The 18,781-nt window shown below is 38.1% G+C and overlaps 1 protein-coding gene across 2 annotated transcripts in view; it reads left to right on the top strand.

The window, feature by feature from the left end:
• LOC149138927 (GPI transamidase component Gpi16 subunit family protein) overlaps window positions 1-18,781 on the top strand; it is a 117,055-nt gene that overhangs the window by 39,676 nt on the left and 58,598 nt on the right. For both annotated transcript variants that reach the window (XM_089446215.1, XM_089446214.1), the window contains exons 3-4: window positions 11,305-11,451; window positions 11,661-11,841. In XM_089446215.1, coding sequence (XP_089302341.1) covers window positions 11,305-11,451; window positions 11,661-11,841 — 328 coding nt within the window. The remainder of the gene's footprint in view (window positions 1-11,304; window positions 11,452-11,660; window positions 11,842-18,781) is intronic.

Here is an 18,781-nt window from a genome sequence, read left to right as displayed (position 1 = left end):
TACTTTCTCCATATGAAATCTAATGAGGTTGGAACCACTCTCAAATATCCTGAGCCATTTCATGTTAATGTTAAAAATTTAAGTAAAAGGATGAAAACGAAAGATAAAGAAGAATGTTACTTTTACTTTAAGAATTTAACATTATCATGAATTGCATATCAATACTAGGGCCATAGGGTTGATCATTAGGCTGCACCACTAAAAAAATTCTTGTTTCTTCCAAAAAAAAGTTGCGTTTCGAACGTGTTTGCATAAAAACATTTGCAAAAAAAGTAAGGGAGTGAATTTTTTTTAGGTGGCGTGCTCCTAGGGTTGCTCCCAATCTGCTCTTGAAGGGACCACGCTTTGGGAGCGGTTTCGAGAGGTGGCGAGGGCGCTCCCCTGCAACCATGTTCTAGATGTATAGCTCCATCCTCCAAATTATCTTCCTCTGGGTTGTTGTCCCAATATATATTTGATGTATCATCACGAGTCCAATCAAAATAATGTGTCAACAACCTCAAATTTTAGTGCACAGAAACCAAGCTTTTTGCCCAATTTTCATTGAGGTTTTTTCTTCTTACATAATGGATGAAGCTATAGGTGCTCCAACACTTCTCTGCAAAAGAAGTATTTTATAACATGTGAAAGCACTTTCTTTGCCAATTTTGCCAAAGGTCCCCTAGCCGCCATACGCGTCCCACCATGTGACAACATCAAATTTGACCCTATCTTCCATTGCATGCAAAGAACCAAACACTCCAGTGCTAGTGAAGTATTTGCCTAATTCAAGATGCAATCTAGCGCACTCCTCCCTGTCAGGGAACAACTTGTCTAATGCTGATATACCCATTTTATACCTTTGGATTTGTATGGGGTTTGGTCCTGTTGCCCGGATTGTACAGACCTGGACAACACTCAGGACAGGGGTTGTCACTCTAATCCCCGCCCACTTCGTTCTTGCTGTCTTCCAACAAAAGGCTTTGGGGGGTAGTCCCTATGGAATGAGATGAAGGAAAACAAGTTGGAAACCAACTTGTTTCAGAGACACTGATATGCGGCCTAGCCAATTGGTTAAATTCGAGCAAGATTATTGATTACATTAAATTTTAAAGTATGAGACTAGTGCCTTAATGGAGTTACAAATTCTTGCTTATAGTAAAATGGAACCAAATGATCGGATGGACACTTGCTGCTTAAGATGATTGACTAATCTGAATGATATGCAAACCTATGACCTATGTGTGATGCAAAGATCTTGGTTATTTTTAATTAAATGCCTAATCTAGATGTAACCTTTCTTTAACTATTTTGAAGTTGGGCTCCAAGGTAGGTTGTGGGAAGGAGGCCAACATGAAGCAGGCTAGGGTTTGATTAATGATACTTTCCGTTGTGCCCCTATCACCCGATGCCTCCGGCGCTGCAGAGACCATGGTTCTGATGACTGCAAAGTCACCGTGTTAACCACTGAAGAGTTGCCGAGGCCCCTCAAGCTAGGTGAGAAGGGTTGTCCTATATCTCTTTCAACTTAGCTTATGCTAGGAGGTAAATTATTAATGCGATCTGAATCTTATATGCTTATGCAATAGATTATGGGTGAGATTATCTTGAGTTAAGATTGCTTAAGTTATTTAAGTATTTATGTGAAATTTGTCTTAACGCAAGAGTACTTAACAATGTTGTGGTACAATCTTAAAACAACAAGTGCTATGGGATACAAGTGTAAATTTCAAGTAACCAACTTATCCACCAATGATTATTAACACAATGTATTATGCCAATCAACAAGATCAATGCCAGATTCTGAGTGCAAAGATGATATAAGCCAATTTCAAATTTATGATAATTTATATTAGCAGTGAAAATTCAGAGTTTATCAACGTTATAACAGCAGTGAGAAAACCACTTCAAATCATGAAATTTGCCTTGGACATAAAACATAAAATTTCTCAATGACCAACAAATGTAAATGAACTTATTTAGCCTACTTAGTGATGATGTATTCAGTGATATTTCAGATCTGATTGTTAGTTTACAACAGTAAACAACCACAAATCAGCAAGCTAAAGATGCTAAAAATAGATGGTCAATATGCCAAAAAATAATAAAAATGCACAAGAGCTCAAAAATTTCAAATTTTAGGGCTTTTAGGAAGTGTGATTCAGAAATTCCAAAATTGATAAATTTATTACAATAGTAAATTAGTGACAGATCAACAAGCTAAAAACACTGAGGATGATGCCCAAAATGTTTAAAAATAGTAAGTTTTTACTAGACACTGAAAATTCAAACTTTTTGATTTTTATTAAGAATATGCTTCAGAAATATTTCAGGCTTGAATTTCACAGTTATGCAATAAATTCTAGCAATCTGAAAAGTTAGATCTAGGTAAAATTAGAGATGACCAAGTGGCCAAAACTTGTGAAAGTTTAGATTTTGCAATTTTAATTGATTTTGACCAATTAAAATGTGGTTTTAGGGCTTAGATATTAATGATTTGACTGCTGTAACCAAGGTTGCAAAAATTGCGATTTAATTGCAATTTTTTAAAAAAAATTGTGATTTTTTTCCTTAAAATGATTAAATTTACGGATTAAATCGGTGTTTTTTTCCTTTTGAAAAAATCATGATTTAATCCCGATTTTTCTCCAAAAAATCCTAATTTTTTTTTAGTTGTTTAGAGGTCAAACCCTAGGCCCAAGGCCTTGAAGATCCCACGGTTGAAATTTTGGGATCACGTTGCTACTTGAAAAATATGAATTTTGAGACCTTAAGCCTGCAAAACCGCCAAGTATTTAGCCTTAAAACTTCAGATTAGGGTTTCAGGTCAATTTAGGGCAAAAGAGGCCAAGAAAATGGAGAACAAGGCTAGGGGAGCTGAATTTGTGGGGATAAAAGAGCCAGGATGGTAAATTGGGGCCTAAGGATGAAGAATAAGGCCTCAAAGAGGCAACACTATGCCCAATGAGGCTACCGTCGGGGATGAATAAGGTTTAGGGGCTTAGGAGAAGGCCTAAGGCCTATGGCCTAGGGCCTAAAGGCCAAGGAAAGGGAGCCGCAAGCCTTTAGAGGGTTGCGGCTTAGGGAGAGAGGGAGAAGATGGCTGAGGAGGGAGGAAGGCTGAGAGGGAAGGAGGCTAAGAGAGGGGAGGCCGAGAGGAGGGAGGAGGAGGGAAGGCCTGCGACAGGCCTAGGAGGGCCAAAGAGGAGGTCGCAAGGACTTTTGGGCCTGCAACTAGGTTATAGAAGGGAAGCCGCAACCCCTAAGGGTCATGGCTAGCCTTGGGAGGGCTAGAAACCAAGACACTAGAGGGAGAAAGGCTGACGCTGAGGCCTAGGAAGGCAAAATCGAGGCTAGAAGCCCTGAAAAGCTTGAAACCCTTGCTCCAAATTTTTTTATGCTTCAGCTCTTTGATTTTCTGAAAATTCTTCCATGGAAACCTTGCAAAAAATTCCAAGAGACTAGATCTTACCCTCAAGGGCCTAGATCTAGCTCTTCTTCCACTTGACTCCTTGATCTAACCTGCAAAAATAAAATTTACAACACCCAAACCCCAAATATATACAAAATGAATCTAAAAACCCCAACCCAAGTTAGAAAAATAATTTACAATTTAAATTACAAAATTTATTTACAAAATATACATGGGGTTTTAAAATAGATTTTGAGAAAATAATTTTTATGATATTTTTTCCTTGAAAGAATGGCTAAAACGCTTCAGAAAAATTAATGCGCAATATAGCCCAAGCGAAGATTCTATCCACCATATTGTTGAAAAGTGTAACTAGGTTTGGTCTTCATAATGACATGTAATCATGATTTTATGTAATGAGATGTACAAAAGAGAAATAAAATTATTTTATTGCTTGCTTCATGGGTTTCATGACCAAAAGATTTTTATTTTTGAGTCAAGACTCCTATTGAGAGTCCTTAGGAACTATTTGTCTTCTAGTCATAAAATGATAGAGTCATTGTCATGTAATGAAGTCATGTTACACTTTGTAAAAGGTCAAATTTGTCTATGTAAGGTATCCTCCAAGACCTTGTCACTTATCCTCTTCAAGTCGACCTACAACGATGGAAGAACTTGCTAGAAGAAGTCAACTACCTACTCGAGATCATGTCGGCCTAAGGGACATGAGATGAGGTGTATAAGTAGCCACACTCGGCCTCACTTAGAGGCAAGCAACTCGACAAGCAATTCAGTAAAGAAAAGTGCGGAGAAGAGGCTGAAAAGTGAAGTGCGAAGAAGAGGCTACAAAGAGAAGTGTGAAGAAGGGATAAGAAGGATTCTCCTGGGCATAACGAAGGAGAGTTTCTTCTGGGGATAGTGAAGGAAGGATTCTTCTGGGGTCAGCGAAAGAAGGATTCTTCTGGGGTACTTGTTCTGGATGACCGAGATAGAGATCAAATCAATGAGACTGAGATTCTCTAGAGGAAGCGAGTGTCGAGTCTAGAGACCGAGGAAGCCGAGAAGAGTAGTGTGAAGGATAGAGACCAAGGAAGCTGAGAAGAGTAGTGTGAAGGATAGAGACCGAGTTTCTCTAGAGGAAGTTGAGGAGAGCATTTCGAGATCAAGAAGGAAGTCAAGGCAGAGAAGAGTCAGAACATCAAGGTTAGTGACAAGGTTCTTGGGAGGATACTAGAGTCAAGGGTTTTTGTCATGGTCTTGGTATTCGTCAATTGAAGATCTATAAGAAGAATTTTGACCGGGTTTTCCTCTCAAGAAGTGAGAGGTTTTGGCCCTGGCTGACTAGCCTACATACTGTGTCACTTGTCTTTTATTGTGCATATTGGTATTTGTCTTGATGAAAAAGACAATAATAATAAAACGAAGAGAAGACTATAAAGCAAAGAAATCTTTTAAACTCCTTATGCCCTAGATTTCTTAACATGGTATCAGAGCTTAGGTGCTGAAGTCAAGAAGGGGCATTCAATCAAGAAGATATCAAGCCTCAAAGAAGGATCGTAGCAGATTCAAGGGCTACCAAAGGTCAAGATCTTCAAAACCCTAGCTCGAAGAAATCTACACCAGCAAGAGTCTTGAAACCATTTTCACAAAAGAAGGAAGACTAAAACATTCAAGAAGGATTGTGAATGAAGCTCTCCCTGATCAATCTCTCAAGAAACAAATCCTCTATCAGCATCGAGATTAAGGAGGAAGCAAGCATCAATTTCTCAAGTAAGTCTATGATTATATCTGATAATAACAAAATTTATTTTTGCAAGGAAAGTAACAAATTGGTTGGGGTTGCTAATTACCTTGCATGGAAGAAAAGGGCAAACCTAAATCTTATTGAGAATGAGGTCATGGATCACATCAAGCGGTCGATAACCCAACCTCCAAAAGAAGATACTCAAGCACATGCTAGATTCATGAAGGGAGAAGTGAGTGCCCAGAGGATTCTTATAGAATCTATAAAAGACTCTCTAATCCCATATGTATCAAACTTGAAGACTGCAAAAGCTATATATGACAAATTGGTAGAGTTGTTTTCTGTAAGTATTGCAGGAGAAGTAATCTCATTAAGGCAAGAACTCTACAAACTGAAGATGTCCAAGGAAGATGGAATAGCCTCATACTTCATGAGGATATCAGAAATTCAAGATCAACTACAAGAGCTAGGAGAAGTCATGTCTGATAGAGAGATGACCACAGTGGTACTAAATACACTACTAGAACAATGGGGTAACTTCACTTCAAGTTTATATGGGAAGAAATAGACTACTCCATTTCAAGATCTATGGTCACTCTGTAAGATTGAAGAAACCAGACTGAAAGCAAAGGTTGATGTAGGACCAAATGAGCAGAATCAACATACGCTGCTATGACAAGGAGAAAACTTAAAAGGGAAATTTGGAAAGTTTGGTCCTCAAAAGAAACGGAATAACATGGCTAAGGTAAGATGCTATGGATGTCAAGAACTTGGTCACTGTAGAAGAGATTGTCCTAAATGTAATAAGGACAAGAGAGATAGGGAAGAAGCCCATATTGCTGAGGAAGTAAAAAAACCCTAGACAAAGAAACCTAAGAAGGAAGAAGTAAAAGATCTCTACTATGACTGAGATGATTTTCTTCACTAGAATGTACTTTTCACTTGAAATTTCTAGATAGGAAGCAATGTAAGTAAGATAGGATGCATCAGATTAGAAAATAACATCATAATAGAAGCATTAGAAGTAAGAGCTCGTGACATGGGAAGCGGAAAGAATGTCTGGAATAAAATTCTATTGATAAGAGCTGTTGGAAACCTCATTGAAATCTCAAGTGGTACTTATAGAAAGAAGTAGAGGTCATCATCGACTGGGATCATCACACAATAGTCCTTAAGGAAACATCTGCAAGGTGAGGATGTGAAAGATCCTCAAGTTTCTTTGATGGAATCTGTTGACCACTATGTGTGAACGACCCATAGCATTACACCCCCTTTTTTTGCAAAAGGGATAGTGCCTAATCGATGTGTCCGTGCCGTCCAACTATCAGCATCAACCTGATTATCATGTTATAATGTAAACCCATTCTGCATGTATATGATGTAAATAATCTCAGCAGATCTGTGTCATGTATGTAATTGTCTAGGCAAACCTACTTTTCTGGTGACGATTTACATTCCAGGAGGTTTTTTGTCTCATCGATCCATTCTCGGATGGTCGGTAGAGTTTTCCTTCAGTCTTACCCCAAAGCCGGAATGGATTTTGTCACTAGGATCTTAGGCGAGTCCTAGTGTTCTAGATCGAGTCTATGTAAAAGTGATTTGGGAATAATCCTAACAATTTGGTTAAGTTATTTTATCACAAATTGCTTGGTCTGCTGGATTATATTTGTGTCATAGAAATGGGTAGTCTGTGAGGGTCTTTTACAAATGGGTTTTTCCCCTTGAGATACAAAAAATATGAAAATCATGATGTAAAGTGTCTTGAGGGTTGGAAAAATAATTTATCCCCTCATAGGTTCATTAATTTAATTTTCTGGCCAAAAATTAATTAAAATCTTAAGCCAACAATTTAATTAATTCTAGGTCTTAGGTAAATTCAAATTCTCCAAAGGCAAAATTCGTCAGTCCTTAAAGATTAAATTTTAAGAGGTCCAGGGACTAAGGTAAATTAATTATTTTGATAAATTTTAAGCCTTTGATCCCTAGGGTTAAGTCAAAGTCAAAATTTTGAGGAAATTATTTCAAAACTTTAATTTTTGAATTAATTAAAATGCATTTAATTGAAAAATTCGAATTTCCTCAAGAATATAAAATTTCGACGGATGAGATTAAAAGAAATTTTGATTCTCATCAACGGTCGGGATTGCTTTGACGAGGGTCACTCAAACTCGCTGTTGGAGGATCTATCTTTAAATAGGAAGTCATTTGTCAGTCAATTCATCCTCCCTTTGAGTCGTGTGCTAAGTGAAAAGCTCATGTAATCTTTTTCTGAATAATAAAGAAAGACTTTGGGGTTAATTTTCACCGTTGTTACTCTTAATGGAAATACTGTACGAAGTGTCGTTTTTCATGGGTAAATTTTTTTTAGCCATTGATGATAGCTTCTAAAGAGTGATTTGAGTACAGGTATCTTGCTCAGTCTCTAGGGTTTAAGTGATAATTTAAATTTTGAATGTAATAGTAGGTATCTCTATTTATCTGAAATTTTATTATCATTTTTTCGCTATATTTTGATGGTTGAATTGAGTTTTGCAGGAAAGTGTTGATTTCTAGATCATCGGGCATTCAGGGGAGTTTTTAGTTGGACCAGCCAACTTCCGACCCATGTTTTCTGAAGAGCCCAGCTTAATTTGATCTCGGGCTTATCAGAAGAATTTTACTGGTGATGCATGAAGGGCTTCGAGCTAAGCACCTCCTTTAAAATCTGAAGTTTTTCATTTGTTATGTATGAAATTGATAAATCTGGCTATTGAGAGCCTCAAATTATCAGATCTGGGAGCGGAGTTGGTTTCATACTCCTAAAATCTGATAAATCTACCATTCTTGCACATAGATCTGTAATTATTTTTGGTTTTCTGACTTGGGTTTTTTCTGGGTTTTTGTATATATCGTTTGAGTGTTTCATTGTTGTCGTGCAGTTATAGATCTGAGGAAGAAACCCGTGTAGAGTCCAAATCTAGGCCCTTGAGGGTAAGATCTGGATCTCTGGGGTTTTGTTTGCATAGTTTTTATTTTTATTTTTAATTTATTTATTTGATTATTTTTAATTAATTAATTAATTTTATTTTTGGAAATAATTTTTAAAGGGTTTCACTAGTAAATCTTAAGCAGAAATATAACATTATAATCAAAGTTTTCTGGAATTTTTTTGGGTTCTTTAGCTACCGTTTTCTTTTGCTAGGTTTCTCTCTGTTTGCATTTTGAGGGTTTTCCAACATAATTTTTTTGAAGCATTTTCGCTGCCTGGGTTTTTCCGTTTTCTGCTGCATCTTCTCCCCGCGCGCAACCATTTTTGCTACCCGAGCTCCCCCTTGGCTTGCAACCCTCCTTCCCTCTGCTCCGCATCGTTGTCATCATTTCTCCTTGCCCCTCTGCAGCCCTATCGCAATAAATTCGTTGCCCCTACAACTGATCTACATGTCCATTCCTCATTGCAGTCTCCCTCTACCCTTGCCTTTTCGCTCTCAACTCACCTTGTTAACCCTCGCTGTCCTCCCTCATTCCTTTGCTGCCAGAACATTGAAGTCTCTCCCTGTCTGTGTCCTCTTCCCTAGCTCTTGCCGTCGTCAATGCCATATTCTCCAATGCTGCCTAGACACCTTCACCCTCCTCTCCACGCAACTCTTTTCCATCAATTCGCCTGTCCGCGTCCCTTCACCTCTGCTCTGCTTGTAGAACCCTGTTCGCAACTTCTCCTTCATCCTCTCCCCACTGCTCCATCTCGCTGCACGTCAAGCATCCGTCCCTGCTTCCATTCTGCCGCCATACCTGCATAACACAACAAACACAAAACAACGTATTTGATTTTCCTTTTTTATTGTTATGAATTAGTCTAGATTTAGGTTAGTTTAATATTTGATTTTTATTCTTTGCGTTAGTTAGATTCATTTATTTTAATTTCGATTTAGTTTCCTTTTGTTTGTTATGAGTTAGATTTTTTTATTTCATTTTTATTACTCTAGGTTTTAGGTTTCTCATTAAATCATTTCATTATATTTCTCTTTGCCGATTTGTTTATTTTGATTTGATTTCTTTTATTGTTGTTTTGCTTGACTTTCAATTTGTTTTATTTTAATTATTTTGTTTTTGCGTTTTATTTATTTATTTATTTTTTGATTTCATTTTATTTTTATTTATGATTTTATTTTTTGTGATTTCCCTTTTATTTTGTATTTAATTTTGTATTTTTTTTTTAAATCTAAAAATTAAAAAATTAATTTTTTTTTTTTTTTTTTCCTAAAATGTAAAAAAAAAAAATCATTTTTTTTTAATCCTAGTGACTAGGGAAATAAACTAAAAAGGGATTTGCGCTTTCACATTTAATATTTTAATGTGGCCTATGGCCCACTAAAATTTTAATTTTTAACCCTTTGATTTATTTTAATTCCGTCACATTAAAAGATTTTGATTTCTTCATTCAAGTTATTGCCTAAGGAATAATCAAAATTCTAATTTAAAGTTTTTTGGTTTTATTTGGTGATTAAATGCATTTTCATGATTTTTCTATGGTCAAAGTGCGATTAGTGTTTTAAAATCTATATTGGGTATAGGAGAAAGTTAATTAATTCTAGATCTGAGTCATTAATGAAAATTATTTTAAATCTAGAATCTCTTGTTTATTACCGTTTTGGGCTTTTATATTGATCAGTCATGATTGTCACTATTCGTCATATATTGGAAAATTGTTTTGGATAACTTGTTTTCTTAATCTACGGTTAATTGAACATAAAGGCACTGGTCTATAATCATTTTTATCTTGTGGTCATGTCTTGGTTACGTTAGCGTTTAATTTATTCATCTGAGTTAATCAAGACTCATTTACATTCGTCAAGTTGTCCATCATTAAAACCTTCTAGAGCTCGTGTTTCACAGGCTATCCTCATCCATTTACCTTAGGGACTACCCCCCCTGACTTGTCTAGGAGAGAGTCTAAATGGAGTGAGTAAGGATTAAGAGTGACAACCCTTACTCTGAGCGTTGTCACGGTGCCTAGACACTTTATGCGACAACAAAATCCTTATCAGAGGATTCACCGATCTAGAAAGGAAGCAAATGTTGGCTTGAAAACTCGTATGCGGTTTTGCTTTAGAAAGAAATCTTGACTTGCCACAGTAGAATTGTATGGTCTAATCTCTCTTTGTCCAGGACTCCATTAGGGTTTTGGCCTCAGAATTGGCTTCACAGTACTTAAGAAATAGATTCGATCCAACTCAATTAATTGGATGCTGCCTCATAAGAGTTTGAATTGGTGTGTTAATCCCTTTTAGATCAGAAAAATCTGCCCAATAACTTGTGCTAGAACAAGTAAAAATAAAGAGAAAATAGGTTTTGTCAACTAGTGTGGAATTTTTCACCACCGAAAATGATCCACAAAGATGATTCAAATGAATCTACCCTCTTGTATTTATAGATTTTCTTGAGGGGATTGTCTCCTTAATTGATTGAGTGAAGTTCACTCAAAACCCAAACTTTGGGTTTCTTTGCCCAGCTGCCCCAAAACTTGCCCAAACATTGGGTTCTTTGGGGTTTTCCCTTATCAAGGACTATAGCCTACGGGGATCGATAGGCTACTTCATCTCTTGAGCAATTAATTTCTTGGGAACATCACATTGTAAATGCAGTAGTATTGTCATTGGATCTCATAATTGATGAGGTATTGAAATATAAAGTGGTCCTCCTACTTAGTCTTCTGCAGATGGCAGAACTGGTAGATCCTATTTGAGTGTGGGATGTGGTGCTTGATTTCCACTCAAAGCTGGTGAAAGCCAAACTGGAACTGGCTTAGATGGACCCTGAGCACATGCATCCAATATCGAATTGTATAAGGGGGTTTGAGTAATGAGGCTGCTCTTTAGCTCCATGAAGTGCAGTTCCACATGCTATAATTTCTGATTGGAGGACATAGTACATAGATTGGTCATTTGTTGGACATCAATAAAGTTACCTCATCTTATGTTTCTTATCTGTCACACCCTTTCTCAGTTCCCTCTGATAGAGAGTTTCTATTCACTTAATATCTGAAAGTTCATATTTAATGAATGGGTGAATTTGCTCTAACAACCTTATACCATTGCATTCCATTTTTCTTCTACTTATAGGGGAACAAATTTCATGTTTTTTTAAGCTAAGTCTACTATCAATTTATTGAAAATGTGGGTTGATATTGCAGGGCTTCCTACGAATTGATGAGTATCCTCCAGATGCTAATCAAGGTTTTGACTTGCCGTCTGCTCATGTCAGTTTTCCTGGTTTTCAAGCAAATAGATATTATCCAAAAGAAGAATCTTTTACATCACCCTTGTTGCTCGGTTTTCTGGTATGTATTTCTTCACTTTGTAATTGTTGAAGTTTAGTAAAAAGGATGAAGGCTAAGATCACAAGGAAAACAAGCTTCTCAGAATACAACTGATGTTCATATTTTGAAATTGTATATGAGGATGTCATGAATCAGCATGAATACAAGGCAATCTGTTTCAGCAATTTATTTTCTATCCTTGTAATCTCATTGTGTTATGATTTGTGCAGAGTAAAAGTACAGTTCAGCTTTATACAGAAGTATTACTAGTCCCATTGGCGACACCTGATTTTAGTATGCCTTATAATGTAATTACCTTGACATGCACTGTATTGGCCTTATACTTTGGATCGTTGCTCAATGTTCTTCGTAGACGCATTGGTGAGGAAGAACGGTATCTGAAAAGTAAAGGTATGATGTTACCTATTGGCAGTGATTTCTATATTCTTTGATGCGAGATCCTGCTCTTGGTTACTGTATTTTGGAGCCATTTGAAAAGTTTCATACTTTTTGGGTTTTTATTGCACAGAACTTGTCATGCAAGCAGTTGGTCACGCATATATGTCCTGTTAATGTTCAAGTCCATGTCCATTTGCATGCAAGGTAGAAAAATATGTGATGCAGCATGGGGTCAAATAGAAAAGTTCCTTTAAATTTCATAAACATTACAATTGGCCTGAATATGTCAGGTGTCGCAAGTGTTCTGTTTTCACGTGCAAAACAGCTCTTGAAGGGCAGATTACTAACACAAGAACTTTCCTTTGGCTAAGCTGTAGTGGCAGGGAACTCTTCTGTGAGAACTACCTAGGACTTGCAACATGCCCCAACTGCTTTATTTATCCCTCTTGGGGGGGGGGATTGCGGGAATTGAACCTTCGTGAGTGGCCTGGCACACCGCTGTCTAGATTACTTAGGCTAGGTAATATTATTGTTTGAAAATAGAAGCCTTATTTGGCTATATTCCACTATAATAGAAGTACTTTAGTTAATATTTGAGATTCTGATTTATCCATTGATATTATTTTACGGTGTGCTGGAAAATATGGTATATCAATGTATCTCAAGAATTATACACAAAAAAGAAAAGAACAGAACACTTTACAGGGGTCATAAAATTTGCCAAAACAGGGTAAATTTATCCCAGCCTATGATTATTGAATGTGACTGGGCTCTGAACTGAGGCATTAGGCCTAGCTGGAATGAAATTAAGAGAACATAAAATACTAGCCATATATAATTTGGGGTAAACATGGCCATTTGAGTCTGGAAAAAAGCTCCACTGCAGAATATGGCCATGAAAACATGGCCACCAGGCAGAGTGCAACAAAAGAACCACAGCACAATTGCATGGGTAGTCTTCTCATTATCAATTGAGTCAAAGTTTACTAGAATGTGGAATCAACAGCACAGAACATCTTTTATATATATAAGGAAACTTTACTGTGCAGTGGAGAAAGTCACAAATATTGTTACGAGTTAGAGTCCTGGACCAATATTCATTTGTGCATTTTCTGAGTGCATGTCAAATTTGTAGTAAAGAAAGGAACACAGAAAGATGGGAATTTGAACGTAAGCAGGATGGTGAGAATAATCATTCATATTCCTTTGGCACACAAGGCAGCTATTTGGCTTGCAAAATATCATCTCATGGAAAAAAGAGATGGGTACCATTCAAGTAGGATGCAGCATGTGCCTTTGTCTTTTGTGGATGTATGTCTGGGGCACTCCCTGATCTGTGCAGCTAATAAACTGCAGGAAGCTGATGAAATGCAAACCTTAGTCCATCATAATTCTTCCTACTAAGTTAGTTAGGTGCTATTCAAGGAGGGTACAAAAGTGCCTTGAATGTTTGAAACAAAATCAACCTTACCTTTGTGGACATTATTTCTGATGCTTCATGTCCTGTTTAGCTCTTGGGCTGTGGAGGTATAAACCACAGTGGAATTTAGTTATCCTTAACCAGTTTAGATTCTAAAAGACAGTATGTAAGACAAACAAAGTTAGTATCTATGCACAGAGAGAGGAAAGGACAGGGAATCCCTAGCTGCCATGTCCTTTGAGCAGATACCTTTGTTGACATAGTCTTGGGAAACAAAGAATTTGCCACAAGGATGTCCATAGCATCCATCACCTGGATCTGACAACCTAGTAGTAAGGTAAGATGGTTCAAGAATGATGTCATCAATAAAAACTAGGTCACTGTTACACCTACAAAAGGAGCACTTAAATATGTTTTCTCCTCACTGAAGACAACCAGATAAGAATCACAACCGAGAATCAGGCCATAAAGATAGAAGTGTTACCAAGTTTGTATAGATTGGATAGAAGGACACTGACCAACAGACTTTATCAAGGAGCATATCACAATCTCCTCGAGAAATTATGGGGAGTCCCTTTGGGGAGCACGCCAAGAGGACCACATTATTTGCTAATAGGACTAATGTGATCAAGATGTTTTTCAAGTGGGAACCATCATCCATATGTTTGTTCTCACCATTGTACTCCTTTAGCTCATCAATGTAGATCCTAAATAAGGTTGGGGAGAGGGGGCATCTTTTCTTAAATCCAATGGTACTCTTGAGAAAGTTAGAAAATCCTTTTGAGTCACATGAATTCAACATATAATAGTCTCATTCAGCCTCCTTATAACAACAATGAGAAGTTCATAGAGTCTAGCATTTGACAATCTGTAAGACACGGTGTCTTAACACAGATTCAAAGGCCTTCCAAAGCTCCAAAAGACAACAAAAGTGTTTTGAGGATTACTGTTGAGCTTCTTCAATAATAGTATAGAGAGTGTAAAGATGTTATCAACTATCTGGTAGTGTCTTCTTAACATTTCTTGGCCTTTGGGTTTAAATTTATTTCTCTCTAATTGCTTAGAAATCTCCATGCTCAAAATCATAGCATAAAGCTTGGCACAAGTATATACAATCATAATATTCCTGTAATTATTTGTATTAGAACTATCATCCAATTTAAAAATAAGTTGGATGATATGCTCTAGCCTGTGACCCTGAAGGTGAAAATCTTGAGTGAACTACATCATTGAAGAGAGTAGCAATATGAAGTCTATGAAAATTAGTACCATATCTGAGAAATATAGCTTGAAACCCTTCTCCATTCATTGCTTTTCTAGTGCGTAAAGTCCAAATGGCTCTTTTAATATCTCCTAGAGTGGAAAGGAAATGAAACCAAGGATAGAGCCAATGTCATGGAGGGAGGTTGGATGAGAGATCCATGATTAGTCATCAATATCAGGGGGTTAGGGCTTTCTTAAGGAGAAGAGCATACTAAAAGGTTTTAGGGGAGGTGTGGAGTGGTAAAAGAAGGTCATACCTTATTGAAGCAAGAAAATATCCTTTTGTATGTCATGGGAGATATTGGTAATCTCTGCATCGAAATGAGAATGAGGATAGGTCACGAGTGAGAGCAAAGTGGAGGTACTTGTTTGTAGCTTTACATTCCTCCTTATCATACTAGCAATTCATGGTACACATATTTGGGAGGTGGATAAGTTTGTTTTGGTGGATGTTGTGAGGGTGAGAATCAAGGGTGACCTGCCAAAGGATATATGAGAACAAATCAATTTGGCAATGGCAATAATGAAGGAAGATAATTTTATTAATGTAAAAAACGAACAAGAAATAGGTCAATGTGACTACATAATACAATCTGTGAACATTAGACTTAGACTATGGGATTATCACAATTAATCCTAAAAGCCAAAATGTTGGAATAATAAGGGGATACAAATGACAATAATGGAAAGGTAAGAGTATGGTAAACACTGAATTGAATTGAAATGAAAATCCCTAGGAAGGGATGAACACTAGTGCTAGAAATGGAAGAAGATGTAGAGGAGGGCGTAGAGGTATTTGTATTGTTATATATCACTGTGAACGAGATAAACACAAATCTTGATAATGTCCTTTGGATAGTGCTTGACACTAAGGGGGTTTGGTTGGGTGAACTTGGGAGGAGCTTTAGAGCGGGCCATTAAAACTCTACTAACATTAGTGGGTCAGGAAAAGAATCTGTGATGGAAGCTTGACTGCAAGATTTGGCCTAGGAAGCAACACCACAAAAGGAGCATTGTGGCTCCGTGACATCATAAATGTGAGATATTTGTTAGCTTGGTAGGAGGAGGTGCATTGTGTCACAAATTTGACATTGTTCACCTCCTTGGTTGGAAAGTGCCTCGCGTGTAGGGCCTCCTTTTGCCAAGTTAGGTTGGCAAAAGGTGGTAATGAACCTAGTGGTGCTAAACCTGGAGTGGTATTGCAAAAGCTCCCATGTCTCCCATCTATGGGTGATTGCATCACAAATACATAAGCTAGGCATATCTAACATGGATAGAGAAAGAAAGTAGCAAGGAGCCTGATTTTTGAAACAATTAGTGAAACTTTTGTCGGATATGACAGTATGTGGAATATTTGAATACAAAGTGTTCTTTTGAATTGATATATTGGAGATGGTGCAATTGACATATACTCTTCGATAGGTGGTGGTGGAACACATCCGTAATTGGCTGAGTGGGATCTTGAGGCCATGAGACGAATGGTGCTGAATATAATCAAGAAGAATAATGAGACTGTCCTTGTTAATTTTAGGATAACAATGGTATGTTCTATGCTTAGAGCAATTTTACTTCAATTTCTTTATTAGCCCAATATCAATATCCAGTTTAGTAATCACATCATCATGATAGTAAAATGTATTCTTCAAAAGTTCAGCAGAGAGAGTGAGTACAATGTATAATATTCACTTGCCCAATTACAGTGAAAATCTGATCAGTCAAATAGCAGAAACAGAAAGCCCTACCCAGAAAGTCAATGTTGGTCAACCGGGCAAAGTTCTTCCTCAATTAAACTCAGTCAAACCCAGTCAACTTTGGCTTCCAACAACAAGTCTAATCAGCCCAAAAATATTTCGAAAAAGTCCAGTCAAACCTGTTTAACAAAAGTCAACACATCAGCCAGCCCTAACACAATCAACGCTGGTCAAACAAAGGTCAAACTGCCTCGGATTAACTGCGACCTGCTCAAACAGAAATCCTCCACCCAAAACCGCACTCAAAACAGGTCAATGCTTGGTCAACGCAAGTAAAAAACAACGTTTGCAATTTCGGTGAACTCTGGTCAATGATTGGAACAGAAAACCCTTCCCTTTCTTCGCACGTGTGGAGAGTAGCCTCTAAATTTCGTACCCAATCAAATGAAGGAGAGAGAATGAAGTGTCCAAATGAGGAGGAGGCACCATGTATTTATATGCAAACATTGAGGATGAATAGATGTCACTATTGGGCTTCTGACCCTACATGAGTTTGCTTGCCGACCTTGACAATTTGTCCATAATCAAAATAAATTCATAATTCCATTTGTACATGTCAGAATGGGATGATCTTTAGATCAATCCTACACCTCTCGGAGAGAGGAATCCAATAAAAATATGCGCTGCCTCATATGAGCTATGCAATGTGAAGTTTGGCCCTAGTTGCCAAATTTAACGCTCCCTCTCAATTGGGGGGAACTTCACTTGCCAAACTGTCTGACAATTTGTACCATCCCTGTCTCTGCTATGTTGAACCATGAAGAAAGAAGAAATGATCGAGAATGTATCATACCATTCTCCACTGACCTGAAGTCAGTCTCCAATAATAGAGACTGTGTCACACCACTCTTAACTGACCCGAAAGCAGTTTCCATTGATCCCAGATCAATATCAACATCCTAGCATATGGAGTACGGTAGTACACGATGCGTCCATCGGTAGTACTATGGTCCCTATCCTCGTTTCCCTAGTCATTGGCCATATGAGAGGTACGTCCCATGAGTCCTGGACTGCATGGGTAGGATGTGTTGACAGGAGAAGGTGAACCACTCATCCTGCTCATATGGCATAGGAGAAGGTGAACCACTCATCCTATGCATATCTCAACATGGGGTATCACAAGGGAAGGTGAACCACTCACCCTGTACATCGTGCACCATTAGGGGAAGGTGAACCACACACCCTATGGTTGCTCATCGCTCCAAGAAGTACCCCAAACCCCCTAGAGCTCCCAGAGCTCAACATCCATCTCATACGTGATCCTCATAAGAGGGCCTCTCCACGACTCCAAGTCGTTCACTGAAGGTTAAGAATTTGACCTTCCCTAGGGGCTTCGTAAGATTATTAGCGACCTGATCATGAGTCCCAATGTGTTGGAGCCTTATTGCTCCTCATTGTACCATATCCTGGATAAAGTGGTACTTGATATCAATATGCTTGGAGCGGTCATGAAACACGGGATTCTCAGAAAGACGAATCCCACTCTGGTTGTTGCAGAAGATCACGGTGGTATCCAACATATGTCCAAACAACTCACTAAAGAGCTTCCTCAACCAAACAACGTCACAAGAGGCCAAACTAGCAGCAATGTATTCAGCCTCAACGGTGTTAAAGGCAACCGATTTTTGCTTCCTGCTCATCCATGATATTGAAGCAGAACCTAGAGAGAAGCAACATCCAGATGTGCTTTTACGATCCACCACACTACCAGCCCAGTCTACATCAGAGTAACCATGGAGCCTCACATTCTTGGCAGTGTATCTCAGTCCATAAGTGATTGTGCCCCGAAGATATCTCAAGAGATTCTTGGCAGCAATCCAATGTATGTGATGAGGCTCGACCATAAACTGGCTCAATGTATTCACTGCAAAACATATGTCCGGACAGGAGTTCACCAAGAACATCAAGGCCCCCACGAGTTGACGATACTCAGAAGGATTTCCCAAATCGGGCCCAACAACACTTCCGCATAACTTCTTGAAGTTAAGTTCCATCGGAGTAGTCACGGACTTGCAGTCCACCATCCCAAATCTTTCAAGTATCTTCACAATATATTTTCCTTGAGAAAGGAAAATCTCACCTGGCTTTTGCTAGATCTCCAACCCTAGGAAGTAATGCATCAATCCTAGGTCCTTCATCTCGAATTCGGAAGCCAATTCCCTCTTACATTGATGAATAACAGGGTTTGCACTTGTTAGAAAAAGATCATTCACGTAGAGTACCAAGATGAGAGGTCTATCATTCTCAACCTTAAAGTAAAGGTTTGGATCAACTTCACTTCTCGTAAATCCCAACTTCATTAGATAACTATCGATCCTCTCATACCAAGCCTAGGGTGCTTGCTTCAACCCATAGAGGGCTTTCTTCAACCTGCATACATGTGTTTGACGATATTGAACTTCGAACCCCTCAAGTTGTTCTACATAGACTTCCTCCTTAAGTGAACCATGCAAGAAGGCAGTCTTGACATCCATCTGATGTAGATTCCATCCTTGCGAGGCGACAAGGGGTATAATCG

Source organism: Pinus tabuliformis, chromosome X, assembly GCF_031772625.1.
Source record: "Pinus tabuliformis cultivar Carrire ecotype Pingquan chromosome X, CPIR1, whole genome shotgun sequence".
Lineage (NCBI taxonomy): Eukaryota > Viridiplantae > Streptophyta > Pinopsida > Pinales > Pinaceae > Pinus > Pinus tabuliformis.
This window is presented reverse-complemented; position numbering and strand designations above follow the sequence as displayed.